Source organism: Apus apus, chromosome 1, assembly GCF_020740795.1.
Source record: "Apus apus isolate bApuApu2 chromosome 1, bApuApu2.pri.cur, whole genome shotgun sequence".
NCBI lineage: Eukaryota > Metazoa > Chordata > Aves > Apodiformes > Apodidae > Apus > Apus apus.
The window spans coordinates 165,097,079-165,120,565 of record NC_067282.1 but is presented as its reverse complement, the minus strand read 5'-3'; the positions used below and the strand labels follow the sequence as shown (position 1 = coordinate 165,120,565).

The 23,487-nt window shown below is 38.3% G+C and overlaps 1 protein-coding gene across 5 annotated transcripts in view; it reads left to right on the top strand.

Annotated features, from left to right (window-relative positions):
- SYT1 (synaptotagmin 1) overlaps positions 1 to 23,487 on the top strand; it is a 353,931-nt gene that overhangs the window by 290,592 nt on the left and 39,852 nt on the right. For all 5 annotated transcript variants that reach the window (XM_051637978.1, XM_051637987.1, XM_051637960.1 and 2 more), the window contains one exon: positions 9,726 to 9,843. In XM_051637978.1, the coding sequence (XP_051493938.1) occupies positions 9,726 to 9,843 (118 nt within the window). The remainder of the gene's footprint in view (positions 1 to 9,725; positions 9,844 to 23,487) is intronic.

The following is a 23,487-nucleotide window of genomic DNA, read 5'->3' as shown; positions in this document are numbered from 1 at the left end:
CTTCATATTCATTATATTTCATATCCTTTAAACCATCATTAAAGCAGACTTTTATTAGTTCTTCCTTGTTTCATCTGAGTTTGATAAAAGACAAATGGCTGATAGATACCACTTCATCGTATTTGGCCTTTTTTAGTAAAATGGGAATAACATTAGCACTGTTCTAGTCCTCTGGAATTTCCCTTGTGGTCTAAGATTTATTAAAAATTAACATCATTGAGCCAGAGATCTCATGATAAGTGCTGTCTTCTTTCCTGGATTTCTATAGATGACTGCAATGACCTCTTTCTTTCTACTGAAGAGATTAATGAATTCAGTGTGTGGTACTGATTGCTATGATGACCTTTGATGAGCTGTCTTGTCTTCCTAAAGATTGTGTTAAGAGTTTTTCAAAGTAAAATAGCCTGGAAAGTGGAGTAATAAAAGATGTGTTTTCAAGTATGTATTTATCCAAAAACTTTAGTATCTTTCAGTAGTTTCATAAAATCACATATATTTTAATGCTCAGTTTAAGAAGTGGAAATGCATCTGCTAAGAGTGAGTCAATAAATTTGAATACATAGCACTAGTTATAAGGGACTTAATCTTGAACTGAGCACAAATATTTAATTAGCTGAATCTAAAACTTCCAATGCAAGGCATTCTAAAAGGGGGCATGTGTCATTTACATATTTCTGACTTCCCTGAAACTAGGAAGCACTAGAACAGAGTCGCTCTGAGCTTTTCTGAGGGTTTTCAGCTTGCCTCTTTTCCAGCTGCATATCCTTGACCCCATCTCATGTTTAGGCAGTATGGATGCTCTGGGAAAATCTTCAGTACAAAAATTAGTAAAGAGGGTAATGGAAGAAAACTTTTCAAATTAAGATGAGGAAAGATACAGAAAGGGATTTCAAATCCTGCCTGTGCTTGTAGCACAAAAGCAGTGGATAAAGATAAAAGATGTCATTGACTTGAGTGAAATGATACATGAAGCAAAAAGCCCTCTTCATCTTGATAAATCACAGGTAGAGAGCTGTCTTGTCATAAGATTCACCTATCAGCTATAAACTCCCATGAGCTGTCTGTGGTTTTCCATTTGCAAATCCAATTCTTTTTCAGCTTGCTGTGCAGTCCCCTGGTCTGCAACCTCTCCAGATCACCACTTTGGCTGCAGTACAGTGACGATCCTGACCTGCCTGTGTGGCTGAGTTTTGTTCTTGTGAAAATAAAGGCTGGTTTAGGCACAGAATTGTGATGCCCGCTACTCTAGAATCTGGGGAGTATTGTAAGAAGTCTCCTGTAAATTTAATGAAAACAATGCCTTAAAGAGGACAGATACTCCAGTTCTTACACTGTTCAGGGAAATCCTGGAGCATGTGCCAGGTCCTCGTGTTCCATTTGGCCCTTTTCTAGCTAACCAGCAAGTTTATACTTTTAAAACAACCACATCACATACTGCCTCTTGCCTAGTTACCTATTTAGGAGACTTTGGAGGAGGCTGCTGTACTGTGTGGGGTTTGTGATTGGAGTCATGGAAAGGAGCTGCAGATAGTGCTGGGGGATGTTAAGGAGGAGCATGAAAGCTGAACTGATGTTACAGCAAGCAAGAGATGAGAGAAAGGAGGACACATCTAGGGGAGTTGAGTGAACAAGGCTGTGTGGCAAAAAGAACCAGTTATTTATAATGTAGCTGGGACTGGTGCAAGGTCTTGTTGTCTTGGTAGTCTTGTTACAAAGGAAAGGGCAAAAAATAGCTGGTTGTGAAGGTAATCCAAAATTCCATGGAATTTCTCTTTGTAGTTCATGCAGATCAATTAGAAATATACTGTATACCTTCAGTACTGGAGGCACTGAAGTCACCTGATAGTCTTTTCCTGGGACTGTTGAATTTCAGCAGAATTTACCAGCAGCTGTAGAGGATTATTCACTCCATCATGCCAATCACTCCCACCCACTGGTTTGTTTAATCTGTTTATTCTGTCCTTCATTAACTGATAATGTATGGTCATCATAGGAAGAACTCTCTTCATGCCAGGTTTTTAATACAGTACCACATAGAGCAGTACATCTTACAAGTAAGAAATCTGTAATTTATTTGATTCTTAATTACAGTTCTCTGCCATCTACCGATCCTGTATATTTTTTGATATATGCTGTAGTTTCAATCCATAGTCCAAAGCTTTGGAGTCAATTGCTTTTGGAAACTAAGACATTCTTGGCAGTAGAAACTACATTTACTAAGCATTTAGAAGCCCATACATAGTACAAGAAATGGTTTCAAATCAAGCAAGGCTGTTGTGCTGCATTCAGCTTCCTGTATCATGTCAGGAAGACAAGCACTTTCTGTAAAGTGACTGCAATGCACATACAATATTCTAATAATTGTGGAAAGCCTTTGTGATTGGACTTCTCACAGTGTCTGATAAGCCAAAAAAAAAAAAAGTCTTTCTAATGTATTACATTTCCTTTCAATGTTGTACTTACACTACTCACTAGAAGACTGCCCTTGTGACATGCTATAGTTAATAAGTTTTCCATGCTGTCAAAAGTAATAATATTAATGTGCCATTCAGTTAAATTAATTTTGTTTTGTGCACTGGCCTGCATAAATGTGAGTGACATTTAGAAATATGATCAGGCAGGAGCTGTGGAGAAGCCAAGTGGCGAAACAGAGCAAGATGCAATCATTAAAGCAGAGAAGCCAGCTGCAATCTTTTGTGTGTAGGCAGAGTTACAGAAAACCAGACTATGATTTCAGGTGTACATGTGTCTTTTAATTCATTCCTCCGTCTCTGATTTCTTTAAGAAATTCATCTTCTTCTTGTTTAATTAAGAACTCAGTATGTTTGGTAGCGTTGTCCCTTGTTTAGAAATCAAGAGTGCGTTCCTGCTAAACTTTGATTTCAAGTGCTGTCAGCCACAGTGTTTTTCATTTTGCAAGAGGCAGCTGATTGTAATGCTTTTATACTGATGATGGTGAAGTGTCATTTTCTACTAATGACAACAGTGTTTTCTCTTTCCATTTCCTCTGCTTTTTAGAAAGCAATAATGGAAGTGCTTTCTCCAAACAGTTAAAAATGTAATGAAGAGAACTAAAAGGAGAAACCTGACAAAACCTGACTTGTTAGTTTTTTAATAACATTGGCTGGTTTGAATTATTGTGCAACTTGCTTTCAAGTGTGATTTACCATTGTGTTGGAGAATATTGTGTAATTAGGGCAGCTAAAATAAACACAGACTTCTACCTTTGTATATATATATATATATATATATTGCAGTAAGAAGACAGAGAATTGTGAAGAATTTCTCTGTCAAATAGAGCTGTTTAGAGGGGGGTGGAAGGAAAAAAAAAAAAAAAGTAGATTTTCTTTCTGTAGGAAGATTCTGCTAGGTCTGTTCACTTTAAGCAAAGTTAAAAAGTGGTGCTGGCAAAAGAAGTTGTATCACAAAGGAGTCAGAGAGTAGGACTGTAGTAGGGAAATTAATCAAAAGTAATATGCAATTAAACCGTTTCTTTTGGATTTTCCTCACTCCTACTCTTATGCCATGACTGTATCCCTACAGATACCACCTGCTGATACCTTTAATACATTCACTTCATTTGAAAGATTGTTCCCTGTCTGCCCCTTTTAAAACTTACTTCGTGGACCTTTGCTTCTATTTCTGTTCTCTGTTCACCTAACATCAGTCTTCTTTCCATCTTTTCTTTAGACTGTTGTCACCACTAGTCTCTTTTTTTTAGCATCAGAAATGAGCCCTCTACATCTTTGCTGCAAGAACCCTGTTTTTTCCCCGAAATCTCCTGCTGTAACCTATTTCACTTTGCTTTGCTTCTTAATTTACTTGTTAAGTGGCTTGTAACTGAACACTTTATGTTAACAGGAAGTTCCTTTTATGGCCAAGTTTGCACGTTTGAAGAGAGTGTAACCTGTGAAGGCCCTTCTGAAATAATGTTAGAAAAAGCAAACAGGGAGATCACAGACACTATATACTTCCATTTTGGAAGACAGGCGAATTATTCCTCTGAATCAAGACTGATCCTTGAAAAAGGAAATGTGCAGCAGGGCACTTCTCTGTTCATATTTTATTGTTTTTTTAAATTTTTCTTCAAAAGCACAGTAGGTGGAGTCGTGAAGAAGATGTTCCTTATTTCCAGAGGCATTTAGCACCTATTTACGGCAAGCTGCATAACAGCCAGGCTGCTCTATTCACAGGCATGAAATCCTTTTAGACAGCAAAGGAGTTATTCTGCTGGTCAGATTAATGGCCTAGCTGTTAAAGCCCTTAACTGAGTTTATAGTTTAACATTTTGCAAGTCTGAAATAGCTACTTCTGTTATCAGCTGTAATCAGCCTTTTGACTGAAAAGGCTGGGGAGAACTCTGCCTCTCCTTGTCGTTCTCAGTACTTTATCCTAAAAGTAGTTCATACACTCTGGGGTACAGTGGTAGTTGGCATGCATATATATTCATGTGATAATCTCCAAAAGGGCTATAATAACGAGCAGACACATTAGCTCCAGCTTTTCTTTCTCCTTCCGGTTCTCCTTCATCTTTCCCTGCTGAACCATTTATTTCTATCCTATTTATGCAAGCTGAGTTTTAAGAGCTTCTTGCTCACTTCCCACTCTTTGCCTAATCGTGGCAGTCATCTGCATGTTGTGGGGTCATCTGGTCCCTGAATTGCAAGCATAAGAGAAAAAGATTGTCTGTCTTTCCTGATGATCCTGTTTGAAATTTCCTGCTTTGTTCTTTAACCATTTATTTATCAAAAGTTCAATGCCTTTAAAACTGGTAATGTTCAGGACAGCTGCTGTGGCAATACAATTTCAGGTTTAAAGAAAAGGGGGAGTCCAAAAAAACAGTATTTCCTTTTCACACTATGATCCCTGTTTATCCTGTAGGGTGTAGAGGAGGAATGCTTTCCCAGTTGTAGATCCCAGCTATGCGTATGGGTTGCTAATTTTGCCCACTTGCTATGGTGGTTTAATTGAAGTTTGGGCTGGTCCATGTCATCCATTTCTGCATCCATGTGATACCGTTACTAGTGTTGTTTTGACACCTTTGCAGCTTCATGTATTCATGGCTTACATGCCAAGAGAAGGAATTTGTTGGATTGGAGATCTCCATGTGTAGACAGAATATGATGGCCTTGAAACAGTCTGAAACCCATGGATGTGGAATTTAGGATTAGGGATTCTATCATTATGGTTTGCCTGGGTTTTCTGAATTTGAAAGACTATTTTATAACCCACCTTGGTGCTGTCCCTGTTTTCTTCACAGACTTTTAAAACATTTTGATTGGGATGAAAACCATACAATTAACGCTATGATCTTCCATTTTAAATATTGATTGGTGGAAGATTGATTGTATCATGGGTCTTCACCCATAAACCACATCCATTTGTGTTTCTCTCAGGCTTATGCAAACATCCACAGGTATTGAAGTCAGAAACCCACCTCACTGTGTATATATCCTTCCTCTACTGACAATTTTGGAGTCTTGGATCCAATTAGGAAAAAGCATATAGTTCTTTGGCTAATTATTTTGGTGTTCTTTCACCAAGAGAGCTGCAAGCGTCAACTTTCTCAAAATATCTTCCACAAAAATGTGGAGAATGTTTATATTAAGAAGATAGATATCATTGTTAGAGACTCTGCAGTGCAAATGAGACTAATCTGCATAAATAGCATATTTCTCTGCAGCTCATTAGGAGAGTTTACTGTCAAGGCAAAAATGACTACTGACAAATACAAGAAGAAGCATGAGACAGGCAGGAGTCACTTAGAGTCATCTCTAAAAAGTCCTGGTTCTCAACAGAACTTCAAATAGCCTTTTCTAAAGCTGAAGAAGTGTTAGCAGTGCTGTCTGTATCATTTATGCTCTGCTCCATTGCATCGTCTTTAAATGTAATGAAGTTATGAAGTTGCTTAGATGGAGAGAGTCTTTTGATTGGTGTTCAGGCATTACACATGAATAGGTTAATGTACATGAACCTCCCAGTTGGAAGTTTCTAAAACTAACTTACAGTTTCTGTCAGAGATCAAACTAATTTACTAGCATAAATTATTTATACATAGGGCTGAAAGAAATTCATAATAACAATAAGGCACCTCCATGAGATAATCACCATACCAGAAGCACTCATCTGTACCTCATAGCCCTGCAGGGGTTTGTAATTATCTCCTGCAAACCACACCTCTACTGATTGCTTTTTATTGCTTCATTGCAGTTCCACCACTTGCAGTATTTTGCCTGACAAATATTTTTAAATTTAAAAAAAAAAATACCCAAACATCCCATAAATGAAAAAAAAAAAAAAAACCACAACAAAAAAACAGCTTAGGAATGAAACTGTGGCAGTCATGCAAAAAGAAAATGTTTAAATGACAAGAAATATTGAAGAAGTGCAGTTAGTACAGATTTTAATAACAAGAAAAAAAGTGCTAAGCATGATTCTGTAGGCATTTAAAGAGGTACCTTTGCTTTTTATTCAAATTATTCACTGGAATGAGCCCATCATCTGCTGCCATTTCCCATGGCTTGCTAGTGATCTATGGAAAACTGGCAGTTTACATGATGCTGGCTTCTTCTCTGTGCTTCCTGCAGCTAAAATTACAAAAAAAGAGGCTAGAAATGCTTTAAATGTTCTCATAAAATTACTCTTCTGTGTAGACAATTACGGTATTTGCACAGAAGCATAACATGATTACAGATGGAGAAAGGCTTGCGAGAGGTGATGGTCTCCGTGGCAATAACCATGTTTGTGAAGTACCTCCTCCAGCCTCTGCTGAAGCACTCAGATCAGAATCAACAATCCTAATACCATTTTGTGCTTACTAAACACATTGGTCTCAACACAAGTGTAAAAAAACCCAAAACACGAAGAACAATTATAAGCATGGTGTTGTTTTAAAAGTACCTCACCAAATGTTTAGTCTGTCCATGAGGTACATTTCTGAGAAATACAATTCTGAGGAATTCCCATGCTGCTATAACCAAAGCTCTGCCAAGTGAATCTAGAGGTGAGGGCAGAGCCCTTGAATATCTGGTGAATGCAAAGATCCCTGAGATGAGGGACTAAAATGAGCTTTCAAATATACCCTGTTTCAGTCTTATTCAGAGCCTAGTGAATCAGCCATGCTAATCTAAACCTATTCTACCATGTAATAGAAGGGCGACGGCAGAGAAGACTGGGCAGCTGGGTGAGCTGTGATCATGGTAACACAAATTGATGAGCAACTGATTTCTTCCATTCTGAACAAGCTGCAAGTGATCGATCAACTTCACCATTAGCTTATCCAATATGGACTTCCAGAGCCAAGTGTCAGGGGAACAGGAGTGTGTTCTGCTGTCACTGTGCCATTGCAGGCTCAGTTAGAACTGAGCATGAACTGTGCAGATTGCACGGCTGAAATCCATGTTTCCATGATCTATGCTGGGATTTATAACAGTAGATGCAGACAGGGTGAAATAATAAATCCTTAGACTTCCATAGACTTCCATAGAAGTGCAGTCCATGCTGTGAAAGGCATTGTAGTTATTCTAGATAAGAGTTAAAAATGTAAATTTTCTGATACTAGGTTCACTTCTTTTGAGCAAGGTCATAACATCATTATAGCCCTCCAGGGTCAGACAGAGGTCTCTCAGATACTGCTCTCCAACCAGCCTCTTTCAGGTCCTAATCTACTTAGCTGTTCCTTCCGCAGAAGCTGTGTCATATCTTTGATCCTTCCTGCTGCTTTTCTTAGAAGTTTTGCCAATTCTATCCTATCCTTTTTGAGGTGAGGAAGACACCATAACTGCATCAGTTTCCAAGAAAATGGCCTCTGTGCACTCTGACAGCATTTTTATATGTAATATACACATTTAACATCAGAAGTTATTCTGTTGTGTTCTCTCTGAGCGTTTCCTGATTATATGTAACTGTGTTTGTTCTGCATGTTTTCTGACCACTGGTGATCACTGAGCTGATGTTTTACAGGGAACAGTCTATTACAATCCCTTGGTCTCCTTCCCAACTTGCAATGATCTGTTCAGTCTGTCACTTTATAGGGATTGCATTATTCTTGCAATTTCTACATTGTTGTTGTTGTTTGTTTTTTATTAGAAGGCACTAGAAATACATGATGCTGTTCTTAATATATGCCACTTGACTATTGTTGGGAACAAGAAAGAATCCCACATAGGATTCCACAAGGAAGTCTTCTGAGACAAGCCTACAAACCTTTTGATAAGGGAGAAAGATACAAACTTTGAAGTATAGCTGATTATCTGGCATTTATTCTTCAGGTTGATATACTGCAAATGCTTATCCAAGACTGGATAAAAAGCTTCCAGTTAGAAAGGAACATTTTGGTTCCTTTTACATAGATGATAAATTCCTTAAGGACACGGGCTGTCTTTTCTCTGGGGAATACCTGCTACATCCATGAATGGAGGAGCCAATTGCTCTCAGTGTTCCCCCAGCTTTTTAGGTAGGGTTCTGACTTTGCCTCTTTCCCCTTGGCTCTTTGAACCTGGTAAATTCCATGGTCTTTTTGCATTTGTGGTACAGGGAAAAGATGCATAATTCCTGCAAAAAATTACCTAGTGTCTTAACAAAAAGCTTGGATACACCCCCAAAACTTTTCAGTAAAACCAGCTTTCCAATTTATTTTGACAAAAGACCAGAACCAAAGAGATGTATCTTCATAGAAATGTACTTTATACTCTACTGCTGGAATAAATTGTGGAAACAGACATCTGCCATAAGAACTACTGGCTTTGAAAGGTAAACAGTGCTGTCTGAAATGCTTTATTGGACTGTTCGGTGTAACCTGATTCTTCTTGTCTCGAAAGCAACCTTGTTACCCCTCTAGATACAGCCTTGTGCCTGAAAGGAAGGAGGAAAGCAGCTTGGATCTTCCTAGTGATCATTTCTAAGCAGTATTCTTTTTCTCTCTCATGTCTGCAAATTCGGATCTGTTATTCCTCTTTTTAAAACAGTCCTGTAATTCTGAACATAATTCAGCTTTTCCTTCTTTCCCAGGACTTTTGGGAAGGTGCTAAGCAATTAATTGCAAAATATTGCATTTGGCAGGATCCCAGATGATAGCCTACAAGGCTGAAGGCAAAACCAAATCATTCCAACCGTTCCTCATATGAGGAGGGATGCACCGTGTGCTTTCTTGATCTTTATCTGCCTATCTGCCTGGTTTTGGATTTTTGCCCATCAGACAGGAGACAAGTCCTTTTTATACTGAATGTTTTGTGCTTTGTGTATTTTTTGCTTCTTGCTTTTGTGATGAAGTGTGGCAAGAAAGACCCATGTTACTGTTTCATGGAAAACTGCCTAATGGTTGTGTATGCATGTATGTTGATTGATTTCCACTGAAACACAACTTAGGAAAAAAAAAAAAAAATAGTTGTGACTGGGTTTGAAGGGCAAACCGTATTTGTGGGACCCTGATTGTCAGGAGCAAAATTCTGAGCAGTATAACCTAGTTTGCAGCCAGCACTTTTGTCATTTGGCTCCATACAGAATAATTGCTGTGGACTCCAGTTGCTGCAACAGACTTGAGGTTATCAAGGATTTCAGCTGGGCAACTTGGGGCACATACCTCATATTGTTCCTTTGAATGTTTTGTTTATAGGAGCAGTTTGAGATGCAATCCTATTAATTTTCTCTGGGGCTTTCCAAATTGCATTTCTCAAAGTTACGAAAAATGATTAAAATATAACACCCCATCTTGTTTGCTTTCACAGCAAGAAAAACTGGGTGATATCTGCTTCTCCCTTCGTTATGTGCCTACTGCTGGCAAACTGACTGTTGTCATTCTGGAGGCAAAGAACCTGAAGAAGATGGATGTTGGTGGACTATCAGGTATGTGCATGAAAATGTAGATTTTGCAGGCTTGTAAGGCAGAAAATCAACTAATTTCTTATTGGAGATCCCTTGGTTGAGAAGGTAGGTGCTCTTGTTCACTGTCTGAAAAATGCAGTTCGTGTTTTCTGAAAGTCAGGACATGGCTGAGTACGTCAAAGCTCATTCTAGCTTTAAAAAGTGGAATTTGATTTTATGTTGCGTTCTACTCCAAGACAAGGTCTGAAGAGTTAACAGTCAGATGACAGTGCAAGCTCTCTGTACTTTCCTTCTCTTCTGTTGCCTGGAGATAAATACAGACTACTCAGGTAAGAGAAAAAAAAAATCTGACTACAATTCCTATTGTCTGTTTAATCTCACAAAGCATGAACATTTCCCTGCAATGCTACTGATAATACATAATAGAGGAGCTCGCTACAGGTCACCGTACTGACTGCTGGTTGAGGTGCTAGGATTAATTGTTTCTACATTTGAAGGGCTCAGGTGTGATTGCTCCTATGTGAAGGTACACTGGCAATCAAAATGACCATCTCACACTTGTGGTAGTCAGTGAAGTTGATATCTCCAACATGCTCAGCACATCCTAGTCCTTCTAGTCTTTCCTCATAGTAGGGCTGTACACACTGTGAGAGAGATGATGTGTCATCACTGAGCGAGGGTGCAGTCAGCACACATGTTGTCAGGGCTGCATCTCTGTGGTAGGGCTGTGTCCCAGGGACCTGGTGGAGCCTACGTGTAGGCTTCTGTTGTCCGCTGTGTCTGGAATTTGGACACAGATTACTGTCTAAATTGCCAATTAGCTGAGACCAAATTAAATAACAAGATGCTTTATAAGGAGAGGTCTTTCCAGGATAATTTTATTTTATATCTTCTGTTTAAAAGAGAGAGTTTCTACCAACCATTGAGAATGAGGATATTTCCAGTGCAACTCTAAAACTGAAGACTTCTACAGCTGTTAATAACACAGAGATTATGTAATTGCCAGTTTTGCATTAGCAAGTGACAATAAAAAATGCTTTATTTTCTTATAATCTGGCCACAACGGAAGAGTTATATCCAAAAGCAAGCCTGAAGGTTTTATTTACCACTTTTGATTAACAATAACAGGAGGACCTTCACAAAGTGCAGGGAAACTAAGTCTTTTACCAGTTACTGGTTATGGTTTTATTATTATTTGCTTCTAAAGTCTTCCTCTGCAGAGCAACAGACAATAACTTAAAAGACATCAAAATATTGTTGTAGTCATTAGCTCGATCAAGTCCCACTTTTTCTTGTCTAAAATGGGCACTGGACTGGGACACACCACTAAGACTTTTCCTTACGCTTGTACTTAACCAATAACAAATTAATGTTCTTAGGCACATTTACTTCCTAATTGTTTCCTAAAGAATCATTAGATTCTCATTAGATTCCCTGTTTTTGACTGAAGTGTAGCTCTAAGAGCCAGAGCATTTATATTCTTTTCTAAGCTTTGTGAGAAATGTGATGGATAATGACTACTCAGCTCCTAAGGAAAGAAAAGGTCAGGGGAAACACTATTCAACTGAAGACCTACAAACTTCAGGTGGACAATACAATGCCTTGAGTTGGAAATAACTGCAAGGAAATGAATGGGCTTACTGTCTTCTACATGCTGCAGCACATAGGGGACATTTAAATATATTTCTAGGGGATGACAGGTTTTGTTCTCCTTTCTTAGGGCCATGCCAAACTGGAAACATCATGTTCTCTCCAAGACAAACAAACCCAATAGGATACTATGGTTGTAGCAGGAATTCAGAAGTCGCTGACAGTGATAAATGGCAGTTAGTATGGTATTCCTGAGGCAGTAATTACAGATGAAATAATGTTGGTTTAAAGGGGATCCAGTATCTTTTATTAAGGAATTGATCTTTTGAATAAATTATGCAGAAATAACTTTTTAAATCAAGCTGAGATTCTGTTGTCATTATTCACTCTAAATAATACCTACTCTTCAAGTACAGAACCGCTAAGTGGAAATGAAGGTGGCAGGATTTCCTCTCGGTTAGCTAGTTCTGCTGTTTTCTCTGGATACTGAAATGGCTTCTTGTTTTGCAAAACTGCAAGTTTTGAGTTGCAGTGGAGGTGGAAAAATGTTAACAATCAGAAGTTATCTCAAACTGAATGCTACCCATAGACTCAACAGCACTTACTGTCACTGTGCGAAAGCCATTAGCAAGAGGTGAAAAGTATGTAGTTGAAGCAGACACAGGAAAAAAAATCTTAGAAATTTGTCAAAAACAGGAAAAAAGTACCTGTTTTTTTAATTTAGAATGTGCATTTTTGTTTTTCCCTTCTATTTTGGAGAAGGTGCTGGAAAAACAGAGGACAGACACTTGGAAAAGGCTCTGCTTTCTCTTGCATCCATCCTTTATGCCTCTCTGTGGAGTTTACCTGCCTTGCAAAAAGGAGGAGCAAGGCCCTGGCTCCTGCAGGAGTTCTGGCACAGCACTGCCAAGCATCCGCAGCAGTGGGCAACCTTGCAGTTTCCTTCTGGCTGCTTCCCTCCACATCTTGAGTGTTACTGCTGCTAGTAAATATCTGCTATACCTTTGCACATCAGAGATGCAGAAGGCTTTAGCGTTTATGTTATCTTTAGTCCTAATACAAGGAACTAGTCACTGTGGCCTAGTAGTCTTCTGAACTTCTACTTAGAAATTCATTAAATCTGTAATTGTGGTCAATCAGACTTAAATACATGCTTGATTTTTAACACGTATATTAAGTTGTGCAGATAGACGGCCCAGTTACAAAAGTACCTATCAAAAGCAAGAGACTGATCCAAGTAGATTGAGACTGTTACCTTTCTTAGCACTTTACAGGCCTTCTACTGCTGAAACCTTAATTCTGCTTATATATCCCATTTAATGGTTACTATAGTTGCAAAGAAAAAAAAAGCCTTTATCTCCAGCGTTTTGAACTTTTTCATAAATTTTATTAGCATTCAAAAGCCAAGCACAAATTACTTTGGAAATAGACAATAAAAGACAACAAAGTAATCATCAAATTCATTAGACTCCTTGTAACAAAACCAGATCACCCGTCTGAGCAATAAACTCCTAGGTCTTAAACTTAATTGCAACATCAGGCTGTGACTAAAGCAAACGTTGGCTCAAACACTGGAACTGTTTAGCCTGAGCTCATCAAGTCATCACAAAATATGGAAATTATTAATTCTGGAGAGCCAGGACCTCTGGCAAACAATTATCTATGTTTTAAAATGACATTTTAATTATTTAAATTATAGTCAAATGCATTTTTAATGAATCTGACATCTGGCAGGTGATATTTAGCAATGTAAGCTGTAAAAAAATTCTATTTATTTGTCTGAATTTGATAAACTTGGGTTACTTGGCTTTATAGGTACCCTTCACCCAAAATGTCTAAGAGACTTAGAAGTTCAGGGTCCTACAGGAAATCAAGGGAACCTAGACTCCCAAGTCACTGTGTTGTGTTTGTTTTGTTGTGTCTTTTTTAAAAAATAATTCATTTAGATTATTTGCAAAATTGGAGGATTTCAAAAGCAGTTTGCAGTTTAATCTTTTCAAAGAGGCCACAGAGACATAATCTGGCTACTTCCTTCATAAGTGCACAATGCAGTTTAGCAGTGCCATTCCGTTCAGAAGGGTTGTCAATGAATTATGATACTTTAACCAGGTTTAGTGTCTCTTCTCCAGAAAGAGGGCAGGAATTATCTGCAGCTCCCCTATGAGTTATTCATTTAAATCAAAGTGATAGTGATTTCATATATGGATTTAAATGAGTGTGAACATTTTATGTCAATCAATTTTAATCTTGTTTTGTATTTGTAGTTTTAGTTATTTTCTAAAGAAAAAAATGGTTGTTTAACCCTCAGAACATCTGACTAGCAGCTAAACATGGTCTGTGCAATAAATATGGTGTTTCTTTTTATTATGTAGGAAGATTCCCAGTAGTAATGCACATTTATGCAGGCAGTTCTATATATTTCCATGTATTTAGTCATACCCTCCATTTGTATGCAGTTTTGTTCCTAACATTAAATAAATGCTTTCATTTCAACATCCAGCAGCTTTCCCTGCTTTGACTGAGCCAATCATTGAAGTAAATTACCTGAATACATTGAAAAACATTTCCCTCTGAACCTCAAAAAGAGGCTGGGGTTGGCACCTGGACAGACTGTTGCTATGGGTGTTTAGCTACCCAGACCCTTCGGGTCTTTATTGCCTTTTTTAAGAACTTCAGTGGCTGTAGGTATTACTGGCAAAATACTGTTTTATGTAAAAAAAATCATCTCTTAGTAGCTGATAATAGGTCTTAACGTTAACTTAGCTTATCATCATTTCAGGATGAATTTCAGTATGTTTTATTCCTTCTAAAAGTCTATGAAAGCTAATGTGGTTTTTGTTCTCCATGTATTATCTAGGTATGATTTGCTTGTAGTCTTATCTAATTACCAGGAAGGTATCCTAGTAGCAAGCAATGTACCCTCCCCTTATCTCCTCAGCACTGCTGCCTCTCACCACTGCCCCTAGTCAGACCTCGAGTTTCAGTGGGGGGGAGATGCCCTAGCTGGCAGGAGCTCAGGAATTGCCTTAGGAACTGTTGCCAAGTAGCAAATATTATAGCAGACCCTAAACTGTACCTATTTATACCGAATTAATGCTTGGGAAGAACTGCAAGGAGAAAAGGATTTTGATTGGATCCATGTGCTCTTCCTTCAGCAGAAAACTGCAGATACAGTTATGAAAGAGAAAGTGGCCTGTAATCCCAGCCGTTATGTGGGAAAGCTAATCTCAATATTTATGAGTTATAAAGGAAAAACACACAGCACCTCTGTATCTGCCAAGCAAATACTATAAATCAGAACTATCTCTGGGGACCAAATGGAACTACAGCAGAAATAAAGCTAGTTTTCTACAATTAGACATTTATTTTAAATACAACATTCAAATTCAGAAGGCTTGGTTGGATATCTTAGAACAGAATTGAATAATTAAAAATTGTTTAGAGACCAGCCTCTTTGAAGACAGAGTGAATGCTCATGAATTATGCAGCCAGAGTATTCACTTTAATAACTTCATTAAAACATAAGAAACCTTAAAAGCTAGCTAACACAAATGCAGTATTATGGGAAGAGAAATGCACCTTTATAACCGTGGCCTTGCTGTAAGCCGTGTTGTGAGCATAACTCAGTGAACATTAAGGGAAAACAGCCTTATTAAAAGACAAAAGTAAAAATGAACAACTGACACCACCACCACAACTTCTCCATTTGCAACTAGCCTAATCCTGAAGAATCCAACAAATATAAGTACCAACAAATGTTTTAGGATCTCTACTTACTGTGAGGATTTCCACAACATCTAATATCTGAGTATCTCTACTGTAATGCACTGGCAGAACTTCCAACAGCAGATGGCTGCAGCAATACATGTATCTAACACTTGCAAAGAGATGTCACAGCGTCACAGTTGATTCACTTCTCCTACAGTGGTGATGGGCTCCATCACCAAATCTCCATCATGTTAAAATTTTCTCCTTTGCCTGGAAGAACATTCCCATTGGTGACATCTTCCCTAAGACTGAGCAGTGGGGAGAGGGGCTTGTCTGAAATGGTCCTCTTTCAATGGGTAAATAAGGTCTAAGGGAGTTGTTTCTTCCAATCCCAAGTCAAGCCTTCAACGTCAAACTACCTGCTTCCTCAAGTTAAAAGCTGAAGAAGGCAATTCCAAAATCAAAATATATTCCAAATTACAGTGTATTCATCAAGGAAGCCATGTTAAAGGGTACATAAACTCTTATATTCCAGGGCATTATGAGGAAGCTGTCAGGTAATTGTCCATTTTGGAGTGAGTATACAATTTCCACTGAATGACCTGCTACAGGCTATTGCACACAATAATGTGTTGTATTAGAAGAACCATCAAATGTGGCAATTCCTACAAAGAACCAGAGACAAATTGTTCTGTTCTTTTTTTTCCTCCTGTGCTTTAAATGAGGAAAAAGAGATTGTGCCTGCTGATTACTAGTGAAGCTGTACAAAACCCGTAGGCATCGATCTGAGAAACCTTAGGACAAGCACTGTGCTGAAAAAGCACCTAGGCTCAGGAGGTGTTCAAACAGCTTCTTGGTTCAAGAAGGGAAAGAAAGCTTATTTTATGTGCACATGTCCTTAATCATACACGCTGACCAAATGTACAGGAGGTCAGCATCCAGCTGTGTGGGTTCTGCCAGCCAATGCTCATAATCTTCTGGCATTGCTGTTTATTTTCCCCCACCCTCCCTTCCCCAAAGCAGAGAGCAAGAACACTTCTTATTCTTTTATTTTAATAGCCACATCTAAATAATGCATTTTGTGTGTGATTGTATGTGTGCTTCCTCCTGATTAAATTATAGTATGTTTTTATTTGATTATGCAGTCCCAAAGCAAGAGTGAAGATGTGTGTGTTAATTACTTATATGAAAATGAGATGGTTAATGCTTTAGGTTTTCAAGCTCTACAAGAATTTCATGGCAATGTGAGTAGCTGTAAAATGGATGCAGAAAAACTGTAGGTGGATTCTGGAGTCCTTAGGGAAATCAGTCAGTTCTCTGACAAGTAAGTTTAATTTATTTTTCACTCTCTGAAAATTATAGCCTATGTCTTTTCTTTTAATAGGTTTAAGAAAAAGTTAAAATATTAACTCAAATAGAAAATGTCCTTTTTCATCTCTGTAAATACAGTTTAGATCAGTGCTTAAATGGTCACAGAATGTGAGGAAGGTATAACTGAGGGTATTTTTTTTTTTTAGGATTGTATAAAGTCATACAGGTTTTTCCGACAGCAGGATGAACATTTTATTAGCAGTGTTACACAGTTTCATGAAGTTTATAGGACTTTCTGGAGAAATAGAAACAACTTTAAATGCAAGTCTTTACTTTATATCCCACATGCCTTTTTTGTGTATTTAATCCCATGTGAGCAAGAAAGATTATTAGTTCCTGCTGGAGATTACTTCTTACAGGCCTCCTGACTCTGTTTCCACTTTGTAACTCCTTTGTGTACCGATCTCAACCAAAAGAAACATTTGCAAATTAGAACCGTGATCCTCATCCTGAATTATTCCTGAAGAGAGCAGAGGTTGTATGCTCAGAAGGGAACTGCACGCCTCCTCTGCTTTACTGTATTAAAAATATGTTTGTGATGGCAAAGTGTACCACTTTAGTGTAAGGAGAGCAGTAGGAAAAGAAGAGTTTCTAGTTCTTTGACAGTATAATTACTTTACATACACACTTTATGGGTGATAGTTGTTCAAATCTCTTCATGCATTTGGCAAGTGAAGCCCTCCCTGGCAGCTGCAAGTTGCTTATCATTCAACAACAATTAAAAAGTTTTCTCCTTGCCAATTCCAAAATTTGTTTTTCAAAACCTTTCAAACTGAAGGTGAAAGTCAAATCCTGCCATCTCTTCTATGGATGCAGTTCCCCAGAAAGGTCCTATTACCCTTCTCAAAGTGACAGAAGAGAAATATAAGCTTATTGCTGATTGAGATGGAGGTGCCAGCATTCAGTTTTACTTGTGCCTTTTGTGTGTCTCAGGAGAGGGATATGAATCTCTGTGGGATTCTCTTTCCAAATACTTTCTCCCTCACTTTACTTCCTTGGTGCTATTGATGAAGTAGAAAAGCCAGTGTTTGGGCTTTGTTTCTTCCTTCCAGCACAGGCCATGTTGCCTTAGAGCCAGCTTATTCTAGTTGAGTCAGGCATGGGATTTAATTAACCACAAATTCCCTACCAAACCGGTCTAAAAGTGATGCACAGAAATGCCACTTTTCCCCTGTCAAGAAATTCTTGTGTGGTGGTGGTGAGAATTTATCTGGGTTGAATTCCTAGCTACCTTTTCTTGTGCTTTTGTTTATTATCTGGGCGCAGGGGTGGTGGACACAGTGGCTGTCCTGTCTTCATGAGGGTCTTCTGTATCATCATTGAGGTGTCTTTACATCTTCCTTGTAATAAACTGAATAACTGAGCTCTTCAGACATATTACTGTAAAGTGTATGTGTATTGAGAAACTTTCAGATATATTGAACGGGGCAACAAGGCTGATTATGAGTGAAGTATCTACACAAGCAACACCTTTATTTAGTTAGTTTATTTAGCACGGCTAAGGTGCTATGTAATTGTTTTACAGAGCTAAATATAAGACAGGAATCTGGTCTTTTTTATTTTTATCTCTCTCTTAACAATATGATTGTTTTTAAACTAAAAACACTGTGTATTTTCCTCCCTTGTACCAGTCTTGTTGATAAGATGGTGCCAGGTGTGTTTCTCTCAACTAATGGATCTATCACCAACAGAATGCAAGACTAAAACCAGTGATATGGAGGGAACATCTCCTGACATTTTATGGTTGTTAGTGCAGTGACTTTAGTCCGTAGAAAGACATTAAGATTTTTTTCCTCTTCTGTTTATTAAGCTATCTTTTTTCTGTCTTGTTGATAAATATGCTATTGCTCATTCCCCACATAAATTCCTTTTGTTTCTCCTGAGCTGTCTTCAGGTTTACAAATAGCAAAATGTTTTACTCTCTTAAATGAAAATCATTTATGTGGAGGGATTTCTAGCAACATCCCAACACATTCAATATTAATGTAATAATTATTGAATAGTAAGAAGTCTAACTCTCATTAAGAAAAGACAAAAATAAAGCTCAGATCACATAGCACCTGTTCATGATGCATGCCAACAGGCATAAACTTCTTTATTTGACTGCAAAATTCAAATGTTATGTAACACAATTGACCAACGTGCCATGGGTAACATTTAGAGGTTTTATAGCATGCCTGAAACAAAATCTGTCGTAAAGAATCCCACCCACTGCAAAGTTCAGCTGTTTGTTTTTTTACTTTTTTGTGAAGGGAGAAAGCAGGATTTGTAAGCTCTGTATTGTGAGCTTTGTCACAGCATATTCTCACTAAGATTTGAGTTTGTAAAAAAACAACGATACAGATTATAAAACTGTGCATGATCTCATAGTAGGCAGAAGTAAATTTTAATTCTTGTCTTGTAAGTAGTGACCCAAGGATTTCAGGATCCAAATGTAATCTTTGCAGCTCAGCAGCATCTCTGTAGGAATTTCTTCAGGTTAGAGAAGTAAGGAGTTCTGTTTAATCTCATCTATCAAGCCCAATTCATGGGACTTTCTCTTCAGATTCACGGTGATATTACAGAACAATTTACATATACAGGTCTGCAGGTTAAATCCACCTTTTCAGTGAAGAGACTATGATAATGTCCTGATTGAGCCCTAGTGAGAAAGCATCTTAAATTCTGTTTGAGCTTCTCCACAAATCTTTGCAGTACAGCTGGCTCCAGGACCAGTCTCTGCAGCGTTGTTATGAGGGGTTCTGTTCCTCTCTAAGTTCCAGGAAGCTGGGTTAGAGGACTGGGCTATATCCGTTGCTTCCCATCAGCAAACCATCACATGCTTGTCAACCTTTGAGGGATGCTAAAAGTAGTGATTAAGAGAGCATGCCACATAATGGGTTTTTTAAGTTCAGGAGCCCTGGCTGTGTGGGATGTGAAGAAATGCTTATGTAAGGATGTGACAGCATCGGCAAGTCTTGCGCTGCAAATTGTTTCAGCTGGTTGGGAGCTAAGTTAATTCGGGCTGCTCCCTCATGGCTGAAAAACAGAGGGGAGAATGTTTAATTGAAAAGAGATTCAAATAAGTTACAAATAAGGTAACTGGGATCTGGAACTGTAAAGCTGTGGAAGCAAAGGTGTTTCTGGGAGAGCTTTCTACTTGTTTCATTTGAAGTAATTTTCACTGGCCTTAAAGGGTATTGGACCAAACTCTTTCCTGGACACTGGAAGTTGGAAACTGACTCTGCCATTCCCAGAGACTATCCATAGTGCCCAGCTCTTGAGGAACATCTGCTTTGGGAAGGCACTGGCTTCTAGTTAGGAAACCAGCACTTAACAAGAACAATCTTTCCATCTTCTGCTCTTCTCAGTAGATGTGTCTGGTGGTCCCTGCAGCAGAGCAGGTGAGTAATTTCCTAAATTGATTGAGTGCTTTGACCTGAACTAGTCAAAAATAGACTCAAGTATGAGACAGATGTTGCTTTTGTCTAGTCTGGGCTTGGACTACATCTTTTTGATCAGGATTTGAATTTTTCTCACAACAAAATGGAGTAGAGAATCCACACCAAAGTATAGACAATAAGTTATGTTTTATAAAATAAATTATTCAGACAAGCACATCTTCCATGTATATGAGTGCACACTTTCCTTTGTGTGACTAATATGTCTACAATATTATAAAACACCAATTGCTGTAGTGTCTAGGTATTATGGTCTTCAGCTTCAGATTCCATGAGGTAGCAGGGGTTAGGTACCAGATAGCTTTTCAGCCTTGAGGCAGTTTTTGCACTGATGAAATGTTTCATTGCATTAGGAGTTGGCAAAACCCCAAGGCCAACAGTAGTCCTCTAGTAGTTTAAAATGCAGTTCTGTGAGCGGTGGAATTATAAAGCATGATTTCATTTAAATTTCAGATCATCATTGGGGTATTCTGATGTCTAATAAAATACATGCTTCACTTGAAACTTTTTTCCACAGTTTGAACATCCATAATACCTCTTTTACATATGTATTTTCTGGTGTGTAAGAAGAGGTGAGACCATGTTGCAGCTTTCACCTTGCATGGGGATACTTTGTAGGCTCTCTCTATTCCACCTGGAAGCCTCATTGCACAGAGCTTGTAGGAATTTAATATCCTTGAGAGGCCTGTGATTCTGTCAAGCCTGATTGACACTGGCCAGTATACTGAAAGGGTATGGAAAGGGGACAGCCACCAGGCTGGTACTTGCCCAGAAAGAAGGCAGAATGATTACCTACTCTGTTTCCTTGGGAACCCAAACAAACAAAAAAAAGTACTTGTTTTCTTGAAAATCCAGTGATATACATTGATGATTCAGAGTTAAATTGATTCTCATATTATTACCATGTGGTGTGGTTTTTTCTCTTTCTGATGTCTGGATAAAGCAAATCATAGAATCATAGAATCATAGAATCCTAGGGGTTGGAAGGGACCTCGAAAGATCATCTAGTCCAACCCCCCTGCCAGAGCAGGGTCACCTAGAGTACATCACACAGGAATGCATCCAGGTGGGTTTTGAATGTCTCCAGTGAAGAAGACTCCACAACCTCTCTGGGCAGCCTGTTCCAGTGCTCTGTCACTCTCACAGTAAAAATTTTTTTTCTGATACTCACCTTAAACCTCCTATGCTCCAATTTGTATCCATTACTCCTTGTCCTATCACTGGTCATCACTGAAAAAAGCTTAACTCCATCTTCTTGACACTCACCCTTTACGTATTTGTAAACATTGATGAGGTCACCCCTTAGCCTCCTTTTCTCCAAACTAAAGAGACCCAGCTCTCTCAGCCTTTCCTCATAAGGGAGATGTTCCACTCCCTTAATCATCATCATCATTCATCAAATGAACACTTTTTAAAAAAAAAATCTATATAGCTGCTCCAAATCATTCTGTTACTTCCTCTCTAGTTTTAGTAGCCTTGCACATATAGGAGACCTTGAATGTGAATAACCAAAGTCATACTCTGATTTTAGAAAACAAATTCTGGCTCTGCTGGCTGTTGGCATCATACTTCAGCAAACAGCACAGTCCCCAAGCATTACATTGCTCTGTATTTGCATACAGGTTTGCTTTCTGCAGGGCATTCACCGGATACGCGCTTTGGCTTTTCTTGTTTACATGCTGTTTGTTGTATTTTCTCCTCGTTTACAATTCCAACGTATTTGAATTCTGATAGGTGAAGTGGAAGGAAAGACTAGCATCAGCCAGAGTGTTGCTGCCTGACCTATCAATCACATGCATCTCGCTTTTAGAAAAGCCCAGTTATTTTTCACCAGCACTTTGAGGTACATTCAAATCTGCTCTGGCATCTTTCCAGCCCTGCATAATATTAAGCAGGGGACATCCTGTCTTAGAGAACAGATTGTTAGTTCAATTATATTCCTGAAATTGAGTTAAATTTCCATGAAATCTGCTTCAAATGTGAAGAACCCTAGGGGAGTGGGGGCTTTTTTGTTTGTTGGACTTACATTACAGCAATCAGGCATTGTAACTGAGATGCATTGTACAAGCACGTGTTCTCTGGGCTGTTTATGACTGTTTAGCTCGTGTTTGATAACAAAGTAAATTGATAGTGCTGCCATCTATAGGCAAAAGAAAGTTATTGTACTAAGCATGATGAGGAAGATGGAAGAGCTTGGACTTCTCTAAAATTCTGTTAATGGTATGTGGTAACCAGAGAGAATACAGAAAAGCTCTAAGATGCTGCTTGATATGATTAATGACAATTCCTCATTAATGGTGATGAAATTTTATGTCACTGGCCTGGATTTTGAAAGAATGACAAAGTCCCTCAGTACTTCAGTTAAAAGCACTATCTCAGGACCATTGCTAATCTTACTGGACTGAGAAGTGTATTTTGCTAGTCAGGATTGTGTCTCATATACTGAAAAGAATTGTAGCCTTCCTGTAACACATAGCATTTCAGTCCATTTTTTGGTTAAAGGACAGATGGTGCAATTTTTCTGGCAGAGACCCAAGCATCCATATGGTACGGTAGTTTTCTGTATTAATTCCAGCGTTGTTTCATTGAAGGATAACATTCTGGTCAAATGCAAAATGTTCATGCTCAGTTTATACTTTTACCTTTGTTTTTCTCTATTGGTTTTTATTTATTCTCAGAAGTATAAAAGCCATCTTCTCCATCTGCCAGTTTTACCTGACTGTAACACACAGAGTAAGATTCTGCCATTTCACAACATACCGATAAGACATATTTTCAGATTGTCCCACTGATTTCCATCAGGTGAGGTTTCTATTTTTATTTATTTTTCTTTACATTTTATCATGTAAAGGTTGACAGAACTCAGATCTGGGATTTTTTTCATGTCGTTATGTTTAAACATCTACATGGCCACAGAGTTAGTTGAAGGCTTTGCCTGTTGCTGGAATACTCTGTGTTGACTGGATGTTTGTTCTGCTTACGCATAAATTAATGCCACCTTTTTGCCTCTAGGAAACAAGGAACATTGCATATCATTATCTGTGTTTTTTATTTCTTGTCAACAATTTCTATGTGAATTTTATATGGGGATAATAAAATAGCCTGAATAGCACATATTCCTAAATTATCTGCAAGCCATATTAAAGAGGAAAAGAACAGCGATTAGAGGGTGTCTCACAAAGTAATCAGAATGAAAGAAAAAAGGTATATTAGCAACAGCAAATCACTTTATGACTCAGTCAGGTTAGCATGATAAAGATACTCAGCAAGATGGAAAAAAACCCTAAATAATTACATCGAAAAGTATTTGAAAGAAATTGCGTGCAAACTGCCAGGAAGGCAAAAATTTGGGGTTTGTAAAAGACACAGAGAGTTGCCATCTATGCATCACCAAAGACCAGACGAGCTAACACAGGCACATCACGGTTTTGACAGAGGTCATAAAACACATAAAGCCTCTCTAGAACAGCATGAGATTTTCAGTAGCCACACTAAATCCACATAAAGCTTACCTCTTCCTCTGCTGGTAAGCTGAAGCAATAGAGCTGGTTCAAAT